The sequence below is a fragment of the Eptatretus burgeri genome, chromosome 6 (assembly GCF_056783735.1).
Source record: "Eptatretus burgeri isolate ZD-2024b chromosome 6, Ebu_testis_v1, whole genome shotgun sequence".
Taxonomy (NCBI): Eukaryota; Metazoa; Chordata; class Myxini; order Myxiniformes; family Myxinidae; genus Eptatretus; species Eptatretus burgeri.
This window is the reverse complement of record NC_140966.1, coordinates 20,133,461-20,154,280: the sequence shown is the minus strand read 5'-3', so window position 1 is coordinate 20,154,280 and position 20,820 is coordinate 20,133,461. Positions and strand designations below refer to the sequence as shown.

The 20,820-nt window shown below is 41.1% G+C and overlaps 1 protein-coding gene across 6 annotated transcripts in view; it reads right to left on the bottom strand.

Annotated features, from left to right (window-relative positions):
- Positions 1 to 20,820, bottom strand: part of DGKZ (diacylglycerol kinase zeta) — a 746,996-nt gene that overhangs the window by 483,582 nt on the left and 242,594 nt on the right. The window contains exons 1-2 of one of the 6 annotated variants that reach the window (XM_085884236.1): positions 13,475 to 13,672; positions 12,719 to 13,223 (exon numbers count right to left, since the gene is read on the bottom strand). The exons of 3 other annotated variants lie outside the window; for them this stretch is intronic. In XM_085884236.1, coding sequence (XP_085740362.1) covers positions 12,719 to 13,212 — 494 coding nt within the window. In that variant the 5' untranslated portion in view covers positions 13,213 to 13,223; positions 13,475 to 13,672. Of the gene's footprint in view, positions 1 to 12,718; positions 13,224 to 13,474; positions 13,673 to 20,820 lie in introns of those variants that run through there. 2 more of the 6 variants (XM_085884237.1, XM_085884238.1) reach the window with 2 other exon arrangements.

Genomic DNA, 20,820 nt, shown 5'->3' with positions numbered 1-20,820 from the left:
GGAACTCTGTAGTTGTTACAGTGGTCATTGGGTACTGATTCACCTACCTGACCAAGGTTCTTGTTGCCCAGTTGCTCAGTTTGTTCAGATGGCCAGCTCGAGGAAGAGTGGGTATTTCCATATTCTTTCAATTTCCTAATGATGGAGCTCACTGTGCTGTTGGGAACTTTCAACACTCCAGAAATAGTTTTATACCCTTCCCCAGATCTATGCCTCCTCACAATTCTATTTCGGAGTTCGAATGACAGTTCCTTTGACTTCATGATGGAGTTTCTGCCCTGAGATGCAATGTGAACTGTGGGACCTTACATAGAAAGGCGTGTTCCTTTCTAAATCATGTCCAATCATTTGAATTGGCCACAGGTGGACACCAAAGAAAATTGGATGCACCTGAGCTAAATTTGGCTCGTCATAGCAAAGGGGTTGAATATTTATTGATGCCTAACATTTCAGCTTTTCATTTTTAATTAATCTGAACAAATTTCTAAAAACATGTTTTCACTTTGTCATTTTGGGGTATTTTGTGTGGATCGATGACAAAATTTTTGAATTTAATCCATTTTAAATTAAAGCTGTAACACAACAAAATGTGAAAAAAAGTCAATTGGTGTGAATACTTGCTGAATATTGGTGTGAATTCTTGCACTGTAATATATATATATATATATATATATATATATATATATATATGTATATATATATATATATATATATATATATATATATATATATATATATATATATATATATATATACATTTTACATATATACTCTTTACGGCAGAGTCTGCCCACATATGCAAAATTTAAAAAATAGACAAATGAATAAGTCATCAATTAAGGAAACAGAACAAAAGATGATTGTATAGTATGCTTCATCAAAACAAGTTAATCAACATGTTATGACGAGTCAACATAATTGGAGAAAGCCCAAATTACTGGGTGTCATCCATATAGGGCAGTACAGACATCTTGCCTTGTATCGGAGCCAGATACACTGTAGGCATCATACAAAATAAAAATTAGCATTTCTTCACTTCTCCAATGTAGCATATGAGTCTAACACTGCTGTATTTATCTGATGTACAATGGTAAATGTACCATTGTACAATGATGTACAATGGTAAATGCTGCACTCACAAAATAGTTGCTGAAATTTCAATCTCAGTTACCTTTCTTCCAGTTATCCAAAAATTGTCTTTTAAATATATTTATTTTCATAACACAGCAAATGCTGCCAAATAATTTTCTTGAGAAAGGAATACAATGGGTCGGTTCCCATTACACTTCGAACATAATTGAGAGATGATAATTCAGAATTTGACAAGGAATCTTGCCAAATAATTACGGACAGTTTTCCTGAAGAAAACAATGACCTTTAAAATTCACAATCAAGTGTGAACAAATGAGGAAACTGGTTTCCCTTTTAAGATTTTTAGGTGGTGGTTGGTAGATTCACTGCTCCTCATGGCAAAGAGATAAGTTGTAATTATTGGTATATTAAAGCATTTGGTTATATGATTTGAAACAAGGTATTATAATCGATAGTGCTTCAGCATGGAGAAGGTTCAATTCAAGTTTGGTTTCAGTTCGAAGGAGGAGGTTCAATTCATGTCCAACGAATCCGTTGAAGTTAGTGGGATTGGTGACAGATCAGAGGGTAATTGTATTGGTTTTATTTGGATGAGTGTGTTCCATGATAGAGTTGAGTGGTGTATTTTTGATATCCTGGGATTGAAATAGTCTTCCATCAGTGTCGGTAAACAAAAGGTAGTGAGAAGCTGCTTTGGAGAACAAGGAGACTCGAGGAAAATTGGAAATGGCATGATAATTTTTGATGTGGGATAGCAGAGGCAAAGGGTAGGCTCTGCTGAAGGAATTGTTGAAATTTGTGATATCATTTAAATGTTCCATCATCCATTGAGGTCAGTGAATGTCTCATAAAATACTTAACATCAAAAATACACACAATATATATATATATATATATATATATATATATATATATATATATATATATATATATATATATATATATATATATATATATATATATATATATTTACAGTATATATAGTTTTTTTTCCAATGTAGAGCGGGAATTACCCTGGCTTAATAGTAGGACATGGAATAAGAGGGTGAGTGCACAATGTCTGGGTCATCAACTTTTCGCACTGATTAACTCCACCACCGAAGATGGAAGCATGTTATGTATTCAGCCCTCTCTGCCTGTTTGTTTACTTGCAAAATCGAAGATTTTTGGAGAATATTAGTTCATCGATTTTGTTTTTGTCTGTCTGTCTAATTATCGCCTGCAGGCCACAATTCTGAACTGATCGTCTTGAAGCATTACCAAGTTGTATAGGTAGTCTCAACTGAGAAGCCTATTGATTTTGAGGTCAAAGGTCAATGGTCATCTTGAGGTCAAATTTTTTAAACAAGCATTTTTCATCCGATTGACTTGAAATTTGAACAGGATTTGCATATTGCATCAATGAATTAGGAAACCAAGTATATTTGAGATCAAAAGGTCAAAGGTCAACTCAAAGTGAAACTTCTAAAATCATGTTTTCAACTGAAAAATCATCAATTTATATCCTATTAACTTGGAAGTTGAGCAGGATTTGCAAAGATCATTACTAAATTGGGAAAGCAATTATTTCGGCGGTCAAAAGGTCAAAGGTCAACTCAAGGTCAAACTTCTAAAATTATGAAATTTCATCTGAAAAATCATCAATTTTCATCTGGTCAACCTGAGAATTAAGCAGCAATTGCAGAGTGCATCACTAAACTTGGAAACAAACTATTTTTGATGTCAAAAGGTCAAAGATCAACTCAAGGTCACTTATAAAATCATCAATTCCAATCTGAAAAATAATCAATTTTCAACCAATTGACCTGAGCTTTGATTAAGATTGTCAATTTTAATCTTAATTAAATGAACAATTTAATGTATCCATGGCAACCTTTGGAAAGGAAGGTGGATTGTGCAAGTATCATGCTCTGCCCGATTCTTGCTTGTCTGTTTGTCAGTCTGTGTGCAGGATATCCCAAAATGTTGTGCACGGATTCGGATGAAACTTAGTGGACACGTTGGGTGTGTGACAAGGATGAACTGGTTAGATTTTGGTGAAGGTCTGGATTCAGATCCGACATCTAGAATTTTTAAAGTGATTCTTCTCCATTGAGAGATTGGGCCAAAAATGATATATAGCATGATATCTCAAAAAGGTGTGGATGGATTGAGACAAAACTTGGTGGACACGTTGAGTGTGTCATATGGAAGAACTGATTCAATTTTGGTGAAGATCGAATTCATGATCCGAATAGGAGAATTATTTAATTTTAAAGTGAATTCTGGTTCGGGTTTGCAGCAACTGCAGGTTTCTCTCAGGGCTCTCTGCCAGCTTTCTCAAAGCTAAGTTTCCGGTCATTATTTGTCCCATTTGAACTGTTAATTTTTTGTTTAACTTAATTTTCTGACCTGAATGTTTCTGTGTGTTCCGAGTTCGGTTTTGTTTCAAAAATTGTGCTATTTTGTGAGTTTTCGTCGACCTTGTCTTATCGGGTTCCTTGAGGCCTACCCATCCTTCCCCTCAAGGTGTACGATCGTTTTTATTTGTGTTCTCTCCCTATTACCTTCAATTCCTATTTCCCCACTTTCCCAACGACCCCCATTCCTCCCAACTCAACATTCTGTTTCTTGTCTTAAATTCAAAACAAAAAAAACAAAACAAAAAAACTACCTTTCTCCCTGCATATCCACGAGCCAGATGCTTCTTCTTCTTCTTTCTCGTCCTCAGCCTGCTGGCTCACCATCATTATTCCACTTGAACTGACTCACTCTCACCATTACCTTCAAGATTTCTTCCTTCAACCCTCCATTCCCGAATATTACCTATTCTTCAAAAATACATTACAAATGAATAATCTCCCTTGAAGCATTCTATCCATACACCTCCTGTAACCACGTGTCTCTCGACTCTCCCTGATAATTTTCATCGATCTATCAGCTTCACTCAGCGTTTACCATTCCAAATTCACCATACACCTCCACGATTTCACTTCAACCTTCCCTTTTCCGAATGTAAAGCAATCCTTATTGAAAATAAAAAAATTCAGTTTTGACTATACACCTCCCATAGGCACGTACTTCTCCTGTAACCACGTGATCTGTTTCCACCAAATGTGTTTACTGAACCAAATTCACCATTCACCTCACAATTTTTTCTACAACCTCCCATTATCGAATCTGATGAAAACTCTCTCAAACAATAATACTGCAAGAATAATAATAATAATAATTTTTAAAATGATATCTTATAATGCTTCATCTTCCTCTTTCACATGTGTGGTTCTCATTACTGCATCAGAATGTACAACTCTCCTCCTATTTAAACAGACTGCTCTCAATTTGACCTTTCATTCATACCTCGCCTAAAAAATCCAACTGTCACAGCGTTTCTTCTCTGGATTCTCTGAATTTGCCGTTATTGCATCCATCAATAAATGTCTGTAATCGCATCTCTAACCTAAAAATTTGAAAAAAAAACGGTTTGCTATGAATGTTCACTTTCCATCAACAATTCATTTTTTCCAACTTCAGTGCAAACTCACCCCCCTCACCCCTCCCCCTCCCTCTCAAAGCAACCATCACACTCTTTTCCGACCAAGCTTCCCTCACCTTTCTCCCTCAACTCTCCCAACTCACCCTTCTCCCACCATTCACCCCCATCACTCATCCTTCTCAAAGTTGCCCCCCCTCACATCCACAAAGCTGCATCCTTCCCCTGCCCTCTCACCTCCATCTCATCATTCCTCCTCCTCAAATCCTCAACTGCCTTCTGCCCCCTCTCTTGTACCCCCTCTCCCCCAGCACCACAGAGACTTTTCTCCTCCTCATCCAGCCCCTCTCCAAGCTATTCTGCAATACCCCACACTCTTTCAACAACTCTTCTTAACTCCACCCCTCCTCCCTTGTCCAACCCTTCCCCTTCCATCCCATCCTCTGCACCCAAAGCCTCCTCCCCTTCCTCTTCATTAACAGTGTGGACCTTAAATATCTGGAGCCTTCACTCAAGCCTTAAAGATCTTTCCATACAGGTTGCAACTGACAAACCAGACATAATCTACCGAACAGAAACTCTCCTCCCCCAAGACGTGTCTGACTCCCAAGTATCTCTCCCTGGTTACTCCCTCCTCCGGTATGACAGACCTGAGCCTCATCCTGGTGGAGGAGTTTCTCTCTTCATCAAAGACTCTATTCCTCACTCAATCTCAATCTCAATCAATGGTACTCCATCTCTTCTGGATCTGATTTTGACAAATTTCCCTGAAAATATCTGCTGTTTTTCCTCTGCTCCAATCGGTTATTCCTACCACGTGCTTGTCAAAGTGGACATCTCTCTGGCTATTATCAGAGAACCACCTCACCACCGTCGAGTCTGGCATTTCACTCAAGCCGACTGGCAGGGTCTCTGAGCAGCCATCAAACTTATAGGCTGGTCTCCTATCACTACTTTCTCTAACGTCAACTCATCCTGGGAATTCTTTCAAAGAAACTTGCTCCCCCTCATGCACAGATTTATCTCCTCTCATCGTCAGTTGTCCTCCCCTTCCTCCCACCCTTGGTTCACTGAAGCTTGTGGTGAGGCAGTTGTCCTGAAACAACTTGCCTTTGCCTCATGGAAAGCAAACCCAACTGAGGGTAATCTCAGTTCCTTCCATAAAGCTCAGAACAAGTGTGTGTCTATCCTCAAGAGAGAGTGAAAACTGAGTAATTAATTGAATTTGTAATTATGAAAAATGCAATTTATAAGAGCGTAAAAATTCAAGATTAACTTAGTTTAGTACTTTTAGAAATAATTTAATAAATCTACATTCTGAGAAAGCTAGTAGAGAGCAGAATACACACATTTATTTAATGTTATGTCGTCGTAAACAACCTTGTAAAACTTTATCTATCTGGTGACCATCTTAGTCAGCAGGGCAAAACATGACTCTCTCCTATCTTCTCCCCCCCCCCCACTCCCCTACACCCCTTCCTGAGGCTGTAAACACACTCCAAAACAAACCATAAACCTTCTATGTAGCAAATTTGAAGTCCACAAAGTTCCCTCTGATACCGTGGTAAAACTGTATATGTATGTATCAATAGATGTATACACTCAATATTCCATGGAATCTTAAATCTTTGGCCCACAACATCGTTGAGAGTTGAGGCCTTGCTTTTGTGCACAGGAGTGTCTTTTCTTTTCTTCACTAAACAGCTTGTATTGAATTATAGTTTCTTGTGGCTTGAAATTGTACCCACAAGAGCCAGAAAACAACATCTTTCTAAGCTCAAATCTGAACTCTCAAACCTCTCTCCCTCCTCCAAATCCTGGTGGTGTTGAATCAAATCTGCTTCTGAGGTATGTTCCCCCTCCATCCCCTCCATTACCTCAAATGGCCACCCTACTGATACCGCATGGGAATGCCTAACCTCAGTGTTTGCATCGAAGTCTTGTGCCCCAAACCCATCACTTTCTCTACCCACCTTACCCAGTCGCACCCAACTGTCCCTGGACTCTGTGTCCTTTTCTCCTGATAAGGTGGAGAGCTTGCTGTCAAACCTCAACTCAGATTCTGCAACCGGTCCAGACGGCATCAGCCCACATTTTCTAAAAACCTGCTCCTCTGCTCTTGCTCACCCTCTCTCTGTTCTATTCACCCCCTCATTTGCACAAGGTCATCTTCCATCTGCTTGGAAATCAGCAAACATCACTGCCTTGCGCAAAAAACGTGGAAAAACAGACCAATCAGCCTTCTCCAAATCATCAGCAAGGTTATGGAATCCGTCATCGCTTCAGACATTAAATCCGTCTTCTTCTCCAATGGCCTGATTTCCGATCATCAATTTGGTTTTAGACCAGGTCACTCTACCGGGGATATGCTGCTTCTGCTCTCCCAACAATGGATGGAGGTCTGCAATGACGGACATGAAAGAGCCATACCCCAGACATATTGCATGCTTTTGACACGGTCTGGCATCCTTCCCTCATCACCAAACTTTCTTCCTATGGTATCCAAGGCCATCACCACTCATGGCTCGCAGACTTCTTCTCCTGTCACAGTCAACGTTCGGCCCTAAATGTAGTTCTCTCATCCCCTCTTCCTGTCTACACTGGAGTTCCTCAAGGTGGAGTTCTGGGCCCTGTTCATTTTTTGGTTTTCATCAATGATCTCTCCGACTCTCTGGAAAATCCTCTTTGTCTCTTTGCTGATCACTCCACCCTCTGGCGTACCATCTGTCATCCTTCTGACTGGCATCAGCAGCTTCTTTGCTCACTTCAGATCTGAATAAAATCACAAACTGGTCCAACATATGGAACATGTCTTTCAATCCGGACAAATCTCACACTCTCACGATGTCTCTCCGAAAGGAACATTCGACCCCCCTGCCCACCCCCCAACCCCAACTACTTTCTCTACAATCCTCTGGAAGAAGTCCTTTCTTTCTTTGTTAATTTCAAGCTTCTGGATCTCACTATCTGCCATGATCTTTCCTGGGAAAGCCACATTTCCAACTTGGCCTCCAAAGCCAGTCACCGACTGAGAATCCTCCGTCATGCAAAGTCCTTCCTTGGCCCACCTGAGCTCCTGACCACATACAAAGCTTTCTTCCGCAGCCTGAGGGATTACTGCTCTCCCATCTCGTCTTCTGCTCCTGCCTCCCACCTTTCTCAGCTTTTGAAACCAAGGCAATTTGGATCATTGGCATCTCCCATGATGAGGCTGTCTTTGCGCCTCTCACTTTCACCGCAGGCAGCTCGGTGGTCTTTCTGTCTTTTACCGTCTCCTCTCCAGCCTCGCCCCCCTCCCCTTGCTCTCTCTCTGCGATTTGTCCCCACCATATTTCCTCAGGGTGCTCAAGGTCCGCCAACAACCCCCTTCTGGTAAAACTACCAAAAAAACGAATCACTGCTCACCTTCACTCTTTCATTCCTCTTTTTTCCCACCTTTGGAATAAACTCCCTCACTCTGTTCAATCCCGATCTTCCCTCCAGGCCTTCAGAACAGCTGTTCACCACCACCTCTTATCATCCCCAATCCAAATCCTCGATCTTTTCTACCCCCGTTAATCCACTCCAAACCCACCTCCTTCAAATTCCTTGCTTTCATTCCTGAAAATCCCTGAATGTCCATCTTGTTTTCCCCATGTTCCCTGTCCCATCTCTCTCCCTTCCACAGATCTCCTAACGTCTCTGTTCCCCACTGTTTTGTCCTTCCCACTCCCGTCCCTCCTGTCTCATGCCCCCCTTGCTGTGTGTAATGTATTAGCTCTCACACGAGCCTCGACAAGGTATACAAAAAAAAAGAAGAAAAAAAAAAGTGAATCTTCACCATTGAGAGTGCTCGCCAAAAACGACACAGTGCTGGAAAACATGATATTTAAAAAATGTATTGGGCTCGATGTGTTGTCGTGGATCAGGCATTGTGTTGCAGAGGTATGCACTCTTCCGTATGTCCTTCCAGTTTTAAATTTGTTTTGACTGAATAAAATTAGCAGGCAGAAAGATATCAAGGTAATTAAAAGGGAAATTTTTAGTTCTTCTTTTTCATCATCATCATCATCATCATCATCATCATCATCATGGATCTTTGTTGCATCTTTGGCCCTATGATGATCATTTTCATGGAAAGGTGTCACAAGATATATTTATACAGTGTTGCTTTTATTTTAAAATCTAAACTTAATGCAACATTTCGCCCGTTTTTTGTCGCATGCAGAAAAACTAAAATCTACTTTTACAATCGATCCTGTTGCTTAATCCACTGTTCCTTAAGACTTGGTTCTTTTGAAAAACGAGAAAGGCGGCCATTGTTTTCCCATGCCATCCCGACGTGTGGAGTACGATCAAACTCTATGATGATGTTTAAGCTCGCTGCCAAATGAGATTTACTTTTGGGAAACGGAAAGACTACAAGGAAAAGAAAATATTTTCTTCTGCTGACCTAGCATTTGCTATTAAATCGGCTTTGTCACCAGATTCCGGTTGAAACACTTAAGTGAAACACAAACTCACAACGCTGTGAACAACATGTATGTATGTACTACCCACATATACAGTACACATACTGTATATGATTTCAATCACTATACACATATGCACATATTTGACCCTACATATACATTGGCTGACATGATGGTCTTGAGGTATGTGCACTTGCCTCTAACACATCTAGCATATGTTTGAATCCTGACACAGCGATAAACTGTCATCCCTAACATAGGCAGAATGATTAAACAATGTGTGTGCCGTCCCTCGGATAGACGTTAAACTATCCCACAGTGTCCTTTGCAAACAGTCGGCAAGCTGTCACCGACAACATGAACAAGTTCCTTCATAAACTACTGATGGGAAAGCAAGGGCAAACCACACAGTATAATTCTTGCCAAGAAACTGCTTCGGCAACACTGATGCTCTGTAACAGAGTATGGTACATCAGAATATATATAAATATATTTATATGTATATACTTTTTTTTTTAAGAAGAAATAGGAACTTCCAACCAAAAGTAGAAAACTAGATCGACCCACTAATTTGAGCAAAAAAGCAAGAGCAGACCCGGTCTCAGGCGACGATTCACCAGCAATTGTGTTCGACCCGATCTCAGGCAACGTTTTGCCAGCTTCACAGCCGGCTCCATCAGGCACAATTGCCTCGGCACGTGTCCGGTTTTTATTTCGATACGACCGCTCATTTCCGGTCACGTGCTGGTGCTTGACATTGAATATATAACAACAAATAACAACATTGAAGAGGTGCTCTGCTGTTTTTTTTGTTTTTACTTACACATGATCTGGTGTTGTATGTGTGTTTGTTTGAGCATGCATGTGCGCTTGTTGTAGTTTTTGGAGTTTCTGGGGCACGAACATGGCTGGTTTCATATCCCGATTGGGCATGCTGAGGTGTTGGTTGTGCTGTGTTGGGGTTCTCATTGGGTGTTGAGCACGTGTAGATGTGGTGTTTGGGATTGGGCGTTCTTTGTTGCTCATCTTATCCAGCCATTTGCGCTATCCTGTTTTAGCAATTTGCATCAGAGGTGTGTTTTGTGTCGGTATGTCCACATTCTCCCCAGTTCGGCCACTCTCCCAGCTCTTTACGTGCCGCGCTTCCAAAATCAACCTGTCGTTTGCTGGATGTCGTGTCGAGGACACGGGTCTCATCAAAGTCAAATTTATGGCCAGATTGCAGGCAATGAAGTGCTATGGCTGACTGGGTCACCTTTCCCAGCCTAATTGCTTTATGATTCCTTTAGTTTAGTTTTGAGATGACATTACGGATGGTGCATAGAGAGAGGCTTGTGGGCTATCCAGCCAATGCTTTCAGAAAGGCCTGGGGAGTATGGCAGTACACAGTGCCCAAGTGTGTCTGACTCCTTCCGTTCTGTCCTTTTTGGTTCTTCCAAGCTCGGGAGTATCCCCTTGTTGTGCCCATTTTTGAGAAGGACTCCTCAAACTAATCTGATTTCTTTAATTGCCTCGGTTTTGGAAAATGGCAGCGTCGATGCCCAAGCTGCGAAGATCCATGCTACAATGCGTTTATAGGAGATTGGGTTGCAGGAGGTAAAGTCCAGTAATCTACTGGTGTGGGTTGGTTTCCTGTAAATTGAAGTCTTTAGGGAAGCATCAGGCTTACGGTGAACCTCCACATCCAAAAAGGCCAATTTGCTTTCTTTTTTCAGTTTTGGTTGTGAAGTTAACGCTGGGGAATACCCGGCCAAGTTGGCCCAGTTGGTGGTCTACCATGTTTGTACGCCAGCAAAAGGTTGCCTGAGATGGGAGCTGCTCTCGCTTTTTTGCTAAAATTAGGAGTTGATCGAGTTTTTTACTTTTGGTCGGAAGCACCTTCATCTTCTTTAAAAATGTGTAATCCCAACCACCCCAATCTTACACAAAATATATTTATTTATATATAATGTATAAAGCTCTTTCTAACCACTGCCTGACTCACTGCCTAATAGTAAAGTTTGGAACCTTCCGGGTGATGCAGAAAGCTGAAAAATTCTCGTGCCAATGGACATTGAAGCTGGTACACAGAAGACAAATGTGTCCAAGAGCCGCGTCATAAAAGTTTTGTCTTCACCAGAAGAAGAAGAAGAACAAGAAGAAGAAGAAGAACAACAACGCGGAGCTCTCTTAGAGCCAGCGTTCGCAAGGCGACGCGGCTAAAAAATCACAGAATTGTCGGAAAGTATCAGTAAATGAAAATATAAATAAATGGGAAAAAAATCGAAATAAATGAATGAAAAATCAAATGCACGTGAGCGACCCGAGACAATGGGGAGACACGGTTCATATCAGGAAAAATCACAGAACCGTCGGAAAGCATCCGTAAATGAAAATATAAATAAACGAGAAGTCACTCAGTGGGGTGCATACCTCCGCCATTTAATGCCTGATCCACAAGAACATATCAGGCCCAATAGATGTTTGAAATATCATGCTATATGTCATTTTTGGCCCTACCTCTCGATGGTGAAGAATCACTTTAAAATTTCAATTAATTTCGTGTCCAGATCCGGATTCAGATCTTCACCAAAATCGAAGTAGTTGGTCGTATTCACACACTAAACCTGTCCACGAAGTTTAATCCGAAAATATCCAAAACTTTTTGAGATATCGCGTTATATCTTAGTTTAGCCCCATTTCTCAATGGTGAAAAATCACTGAAAAAATTCTATTAGCCAGATACAGATCGGGATCTTCACCAACATCTAATCAGTTCATCATCATCACACACCGAAACTGTCCACAAAATTTCGTCTGGGTCTGTCGAAAACTTTTTGAGATATCCTGCACACAAACAGACAAAGAGACAAACAGACAAACAGACAAACAAGCCGGAACGCGACATGGGAGGTCGCTATATAATTGCATACTAGTCATACAGTTTTTGGCGGATCAGACTGAAATTTTTGACCAAGAGGGGTTGATTATAGTGCGCATAAAAGCGCGGAAGCCGATTTTTGATTTTCGAAAAAAAAAAATATAAAAATATTTTTCGGATTTTTTTTTCGGCAAGTCCCGTTGCTATCCAACGGTGGCGTCCATAGCAACGGTGCTCAAAAGCATGCAACTCGATCCTGGTATGAAACTACCAGTCAAGTTTCATCAAAATCAGTTGACTCCTCTGGCCTCCAGAACTGTCCATTACATACAAACAGACAGACGGAAAACCTGAGAATAACAGTAGTCTAGCAACCAGCCAACAGACATACAGACAGAAAGGGGTGAAAACATAACCTCCTTCGCCTTCGGTGGCAGAGGAAATGAAAAAAAATAAATGAAAATAAATACATTAAAAATCAAATGCAGGTGAGCGACCTGAGACAATGGGGAAGCATGATTCGTATGCTTACACAACGTGTAAGGACACTCCGCTAGTATGTACTGTATATTATATATATTTCATACACTTGATTTTTGTTGAAACAGGAATATCTTGACCAAAAGTTCTGTCATGTGAAAAAATCTCAAAGCAATGCTTATCATATTCCGAATGGACCAGCATTTGCTCTATCCTGGTCAGCAGAACAAGAATGGTTCATTTTGACTTTTGTAATGTTGATGTATGCTGAAGTGATATCGAATGTATGCTTGAATAATTTCGATGGAATTTGTACACTTTAATAAAATGAGAAAATACTTTGAGGTATAATGCAAAAATTACCTTTTTCTAAGATATTCTTCTACCCAATCCTCTGCTTCTTCATCGGTGCTGTCAGGTGAATGACATCGTTCATTTTGTACCTGCTGCTCATTCCCGATGGAGTCTTCTAAATCTTCAGTAACTTGCCCATCATCACTATTAATGTCATCCCCATCTTCATCATCATCCTCATCATCATCATCATCATGATCATCATCATCATCATCACTGTTCATACAGTTTTCTTTTCTTGACACCAAGAGGCTTCTCCGTCTCTCTCCACCTGCGAAGTAGTAAGGGATGGCCCATTTGGGTACCGAACTAGAGCATCTGCGAAGAGCAGCACCACAAAATCGCCTCCTGATGAAGCGCGGAAGGAGAGTTCTGCTGGCAGCACGATGAGGACGAGCCTGTGTCGAGCCGCGGCGATGCTGCTGTAGCCTCGATGGCCGCCTTTGTGATCCAGATGCATTTTTGTGCCACACCAAAGTGCGTCTTTTCAAGAAAGACTCCATTGTTATGGCGGCTGGTCAAGGATGAAGGATAAAGAGCTCAGAGATCTCACAAAGTGAGATGACACAGTCGTTACAATCCCGCATGGCAGGCTTCCAGCGTGACCTTTCACCACGACCGACCAGGTACATCGTTTGCACTTGCCTTATGCATATTTTAAATTATTACGCCCAGCAGCGGTTCAACATTAGTTTCAAAGGTCTTTTCCATAAAAAAGTATGTTGCCATCGATGAAGTTAACAATGAAATAAAACACGTTCTTACCTCTCACCTATTGAGAAGGATATTTGTAATCTCTGTCGAATCACCGACTCTACTTCCCGAGGAATTTAACTGTACGGCATCACTTTCTACAAGCGCCCAAAACACGCAGGGGTTTGTTTTTTTTTCTTCTGTCCTGGAAAATAACTACCACACTGCTTTTTGAAATACCAAAACACGACCATACATGGTACTGTCAATGTCTGGAAAACACACTACGCCCACGCTCTGCCTTTGATTGACCTTCAATACCATGCCACCTGTATTTACCACTGCCCATATCACCATACTGCTACACTTGTCTCACCATCGTAGTGCGGAAATATAGCATGTGGCTTTGTGATGCACAGAAAATATTCATCTTATTGCACCGCAGATTTGGGAATTAAGCAACACAGTAAAGTTAAAAAAAGGGAAGGTCCTAAAAACAGGATATTACAAACACATGCAAACTCGCACAATTGAACTGGTGAGAATTATATGCTCACACAGGCTGAGAGTAACTTTAACGCAAGGGTAAGGAGGCATTGAATCATTAATACTATGAACAGATAAAGTTTATTCAGAGCCAACATTGAGAACAAAAAGGAACTTCTTTGCATTGTTGTGACACTTATGGTATTTACAACCGACTGAAGTTGCAGGTAAAAACTAATATGAAGAAACTAGCAGAAGCTCATGGTTAAAAATACCACAATAGGAAAAAAAAAAGAAAGAAAAAGGAAGCCTTTTGTTGTTGCACTTGTTGAAAGAGCTCAGAATTGGAAGTTTCAATAAGAAATGTCTTGAGTTGTTGGATGCACCTGGCGGTTCGAGAAACGAAGAGTAAAATGAGTTTAACATGTCATTAAAAAAATTTGATTGGGTGAACTTGTCATGGATTATAGGAAGATGATTTTAGGCTTAGGGACAAAATCCACAAAGCTGTCCACAAAATTTTGTCCTCCCACCCACCCTCAAAATTCCTAGGTCATCAACTCTTCCACCCCCCCCCCCGCCCCCACCCACCACCACAACTCCTCAACACCAACCCACTACAACTCGATACCACCCCTCTTTTTCCACCTTCCCCAACGAACACGGAACCCACAATCGAAACAGCAACAGCAAGGCTCTGACAGGTCATAGCCGATCAGGTCGGCTCTCAAACTCACAATCCCACGAGATACGAGGAAACATCGTGGAATTGCAATTCACAGGTAGGTGACCATGAGCATCCTAATTGGACAAACAAGTGACCATACACCCAATTACCTTCTTCTTTATGCATACATAAGTCGCCGATTTACGTTGTCTATTTTTTTTTTGTGTAACAAGTCAAGGCTCATGTAAGAGCTAATACAAAGAAACATATAACAAGGCAGGAGACAAGAGGAGCGAAAGAGGGAAGCACATAATAGTTGGGGAGCAAAGACAATAGGATATCTATGGAGGGAAGAGGGATGGGGCGGGGTACATGTGGTAAACAAAATGGTCCTACAAGGACTTTCAGGAAGGAAAACAGGGAATTTGAAGGAGGTGGGGTTGGGGTAGAATATTAGGGGGTAGTAAAGATCAACATTTTGTATGGGGGAAGATAAAAGATGGTGGTGAACAGCTGTTTTGAAGACCTGGAGGGAGCAGTGGGATTGAAGACAGTGTGGGAGTTTGTTCCACAAGCAGGAAAAAAATGAATGAAAGAATGAAGGTGAGCTGTGATTCTTGATTTTGACAGTTTCACCAGAAGGGGTTTTTTGGTGGATTTTGAGCACCCTGAGGAAATATCGTGGGGAAAGATTACAGATAGAGCAAAGGGGTGTGGGGGGGGTGGTGGTGGGGGGCAAGGCCAGAGAGGAGACAGTAGAAGACAGAAAGGCTCACAGACTTCCTCTCCTGTCACAGCCAACGTGTGGCCCTTGATGGAGTTCTCTCATCCCCTCTTCCTGTCCAGGCTGGAGTTCCTCAAGGCAGCGTTCTGGGCCCTGTTCTTTTTTCTGATTTTCATCAAAGATCTCTCCGACTCTCTGGAAAATCCTCTTTGGTGATGACTCCACCCTCTGTTGTACCATCTGTCATCCCTCAGATAGGCAAGCAGGGGCCTCTTCACTCTCTGCAGATCTGGATAAAATCACAAGCTGGTCCGACACGTGGAACATGTCTTTCAATCCTTACAAATCTTACACCCTCACGATGTCTCGCTGAAAGGAACATCTGGAACCCCCCCCCCCAACCCCATCTACTTTCTCAACAATCGTCTTGAAGAAGTCCTTTCATTCAAGCTTCTGGGTCTCATGATCTACCATGATCTTTCCTGGGAAAGCCACATTTCATCTGAGATATGTCCCCCTGCCCACCCGCATATTTCTGCAGGGCGCTCAAGGTCCACCGCCAACAACCCCCTTCTAGTAAAACGACCAAAATCAAGAATCACTGCTCACCTTCACTCTTTCATTCCTCATTTTCCCACCTTTGGAACAAACGCCCACACACTCTTCAATCCCACTCTTCCCTCCAGGTCTTCAAAAGAGCTGTCCACCACCTTCTTTTATCTTTCCCCCATGCAAAACCACATTCTTTTCTACCCCCGCAAATACACCCCAAACCCACGTCCTTCATATTTCCTGCTTTCCTTCCTGAAAGTCCCTATAGTGTCCATATTGTTTACCCAGTGTACCTACCCCATTGGTCCCTCTCCCTTCTATAGATCTCATGTCTCTGTTCCCCACTGTTTTGTCCTTCCCTCTCCCACCCCTCTTGTCTCCTGCTCCCCTTGTTGTACGTTCGCTGTGTTAGCTCTTACACGAGTCTCAAAAGTGTACAAAAAATATATATTGTGGCCTGTTTCAAGTAAAGGCATTGTTGAGCAGGCCAAACAAAATTGTGAATTAAAACCCCAGCAAGCAGACAGAGGACTGACTCAGGGGCTGACAAAGGATGACGCATTGATAAAGGATAATTAAATAAGGCCATTAATTATCTTTAAAATGGGTGTTCAAATTAACCCAAACACCTAATTTTCATTCACGCACTTCCGTGGAGTTCCCCAAGTAAGCATGCAAAGTTTCAGGCTGCGAGGTTTCATGGTTTTGGAGTGATGGAGAAGACGCCCACATACTGCCAGACTGACTGACTGACACATACTGACATTTATTAGTACGTATATATATATATATATATATATATATATATATATATATATATATATATATATATATATATATATATATATATATATATATATATATATATATATATATATATATATATATATACTACTACGAAATAAGTCTCAGTATATTTCTTGTGAGGGAACTTCTCGTAAGTGAATTATGATGGATATAATTTCTCCATTGAAGGATTTTTATATATATATATATATATATATATATATATATATATATATATATATATATATATATATATATATATATATATATATATCCATAAAAAGTCCACAGGATGCTGATCAATAATCTCAGTCAAGAGGACAATTCAAAAAAAAAGTGGTTTTCAGATGGGTTTTACCAGTTGCAAATTTGTTTGGATTTTACCGTCCTTCAATAAACTCCTGGAATGTATAAAATCCAGAGCTGTCTATCATGGTGCACTTCCAGCATTACGATCAGTGAACTGAGGTGTGATGGTGCGGGGGCATACGTTGATATTGAAAGGTGCTGTAAAACCAGTTTTCCATTCATTTTGGCATTGTTAAAAACCAAAATGTTGTTTTTAGGCAATGGGCAGATGTTGAGCATTTTCCTTCAGTGTACAGTCTCTAACCAGTTTCACATTGTTATGCCTGAAAAGAAAATCTGATTTTTCCTAATTTGGCCATGCCTGTGTGAGACATGTCTCCAGGTGCATGAATATGAAACACACATATTAACATGGCACAAGGTAATATTTGATATGATACAGTAAATTTGACACTTATTTGGGTCATTTTAACATTAGAAAATACTTTAATATTATTTATATCGACTTCAGACAAGTTAGTCCTTTGTATAATCTATATAATGGATTACCAAAGGAGCAAAATTTGATCATGTGGCCATGTTTTAAACAAGGGTCCAGCTAGGCACATGGAGGAGATAAACGACAAAGGGCAGCAAGTTTAACCATGGACCAAAGGGTGTTGGGGAAGGTAGGTTGTGAAGTTGGACATCCCCACATCTACGAGGAGGAAAAGATGCTAAAAATGTGTAATACTGCCCTAGAGGGCACTAACCTAGATTGTCATCTGGCCGCAGTCTGAATGAATATAGTCCTGTACTAATTAATATTTTATATTTTTCCTCGTGATGTAAATGTTGAACTCATCTGAAACATTCACAACATGAAGCCCAGTGCCAAATTTGGCAATTCAAGTTGTCTTCGTTGTCCAGTAATTCTGCCGACAAACAGACAAACAAACAAACAAAGACAGGACCATTAAAATAATCATGCGGTCAACCTACGGGTACAGCGTGAGTAATAATAGGCAGCATGTTTGAAAGATTGAAGTGGGGATGAGATAAGAAAGATTGGAAGATGATAACACAATCAGGAGAATAAATGCCAGTGGGTTTTCAGTTGAGGTTTGATTGAGGAACACTTGTGATCTGGTGTGGCTCGGGGAGGGGAAAGGTAGCAGAGGTTAGAATGAGCAAGTCCAGATTGAAGCTTATTTAAAATAGAGCCTATCAACTTTTTTGCCTGTAAGAGAGTGCTAGTCTTTGTGAATCGACCTGGGATTTTTCATGATATGAAAATCAAAAAATGCACAAATTAAGCAGGGTTCAAATGTCAAAGAATGCACATTTTGCACCCATTCGGCTTATGCAGATACATTGACTTGAAATATGTGATCACATAACATGGGTTTACAAATCAACAAGCACGTTGTGATCAAATCCATATTGTTGATGTCAGCCTGTTTGGTGTTGGCCATGCCTCAGGATTAACGCCGTGACCCCAGATTCAAACCCTATAAAAACTGCATTGATTTGGCCATTGGCTCCTAATTTTCGTGTAGTTTATGAATACAGTATGCCGCCTGAACCTACCTATCCTGAATGTTGTGCAAGTAAAAGTTCAAACTTTTAGTATTAAATAATGTGAAACAAAAATGAAAAAAAAATACTTACAATGAAATACACTGAATAAGTAAATGGGGTGTGAAATTTGAGAGACAATGCACTCATGATTATAGGTATGTGCACAAACATTGAAGCATTTGTGTACACTAATTGGTATATTGCTCCTCAATATCTAAATTAAATTCCAAGAGTTTGTCGAGTCACTTATGCATAGATATATTGTAAAGGCAGAGATATATACTCTTCTTTGACTTCCTCTGCTCTCGTAGCCAACGTGTGGCACTCAACGGAATCCTTTCATCTCCTATCCCTGTCAAGGGTGGAGTGCCCCAAGGAAGTGTTCTGGGCCCAGCCCTATTTCTGATCTTCATAAATGATCTCACTGACTCTCCAGAAAATCCTCTTTATCTCTTTGCTGAGAACTCCACCCTCTGCCATGGCATCCCTCATCTTTCAGTCAGGGAGGTTGCAGCTTCTTCCCTCTCTTTAGACCTCAAAAAAAAAACTCAAACTGGTCAAACACTTGGAATATGTCTTTCGATCCTGACATCTCTCCATCTCCATCTCCATCTCCATCTCCATCTCCATCTCCATCTCCATCTCCATCTCCATCTCCATCTCTCTCTCTCTCTCTCTCTCTCTCTCTCTCTCTCTCTCTCTCTCCCCCTCCCTCCTTCCCTCTCTCTTCTCTCTTCTCTCTTCTCTCCTCTCTCTTCTCTCTTCTCTCTTCTCTCTTCTCTCTTCTCTCTTCTGTCTTCTCTCTTCTCTCTTCTCTCTTCTCTCTTCTCTCTTCTCTCTTCTCTCTTCTCTCTCTCTCTCTCTCTCTCTCTCTCTCTCTCTCTCTCTCTCTCTCTCTCTCTCTCTCTCTCTCTCTCTCTCCGAAAGGACCATCTGCCAAACCCTCTTGTCTACTTTCTCAACAATCCTCTTGAGGAAGTTCAGTCATTCAAACTCCTGGGTCTCATGATCAGCCATGATATTTATTCGGCAAACAATATTTCAAAGTTAGCCTCCAAAGCCAACCTCTGACTGGGCATCCTCCATCATACAAAGTCCTTCCTTGGTACACTTGAACTTCTACCCACCAACAAAGCCTTCATCTGCAGCTTGATGGAGTACTGCACTCCCCTCTGGGATGGCTCTGCTGCCTCACATCTTGTTCAGCTTGATTTCATGGAAACCTAGGCCTTAAATATTGTTGAAATCTCCTGCAATGAAGCTGAGTCCATGGGTCTATCATGATGCCATCACAGGCAGATCAGTGGTCTCTCTGTCTGCTACCTTCTCCTTTTGGTCTTACACCCTCTGCTCTTTTCGTGCTTTGTACCCCCGCCCCCAGGTTTCTGCAGGTCACACATGATCCAACACCCTTCTGGTTAAACTACCTAAATTCAGGATCACTGCTCATCTCCACTCATTCATTTCTCTTTTTTCCCACCTGCAGAACCAACTTCCACATTCTCTTCAATTGCATTCTTCCCTCTCGGGTTTCAAGACAGCTGTTCACCTCCATCTCAGATCATCCCCAATCCAAACCCATTATCTTTTCTACCCTCATTAACCCCCACCGCAATACCTCGTCCTTCCAAATTTCTAGTTTTCCATCCTGAGAGTTTCCTCTGTATCCATCTTGTCCATTCCATGCATCCTCTCCTGCCTCCCATTCCTCTCCACACCCATTGGTTGTCCAAGTCTCCCTCTATCTTGGCCTTCAACTCTGCTGTTGGTGTTTCCCCCCTCTCTCTGCTGTTCCTTTTGTCCTGTTGTGTCCTGATGCATTCAGTGTACTCGAACGAGCTCTTCCATGAGCCTCGACTATGTCTACAAAAAAAGGACCCACTGTGAGAATTAATCATGAATGAAAAAGCTTAATTAATTTGTATTTAAATTGTTATGATGCATAAAAATGTAAAGTTACAAACTATTGCCAGGCGTGATAGTGGATTTAAAATAGCATTTGACAAGACCTGTTTGCTTCCCTATAATTGGAAGGAAAGTGCATCACGACAAAACATGAACGGCTGGCTCGATCAAGATAAAGCGAAGCAAGCTGTGCTGCCTGGGTCCAAAGCAAAAGGTCAAAGCCATGGGCAGCTGGGCTTAACGCTTCTGCTAATTTCAGGTGAATGACTCACAGGGGAGCGAGATCTGGACCACAGACAATAATACCATGGAACACCACCGAAAAGGTGCAGTGCACGAACAGTCACTTGAATGTGCAAAAGTTTAACTCAACATCAGCCTCAAGATCGCCATTTAAGAATAAAAATTGAGATTGCTATTAATTTAGAA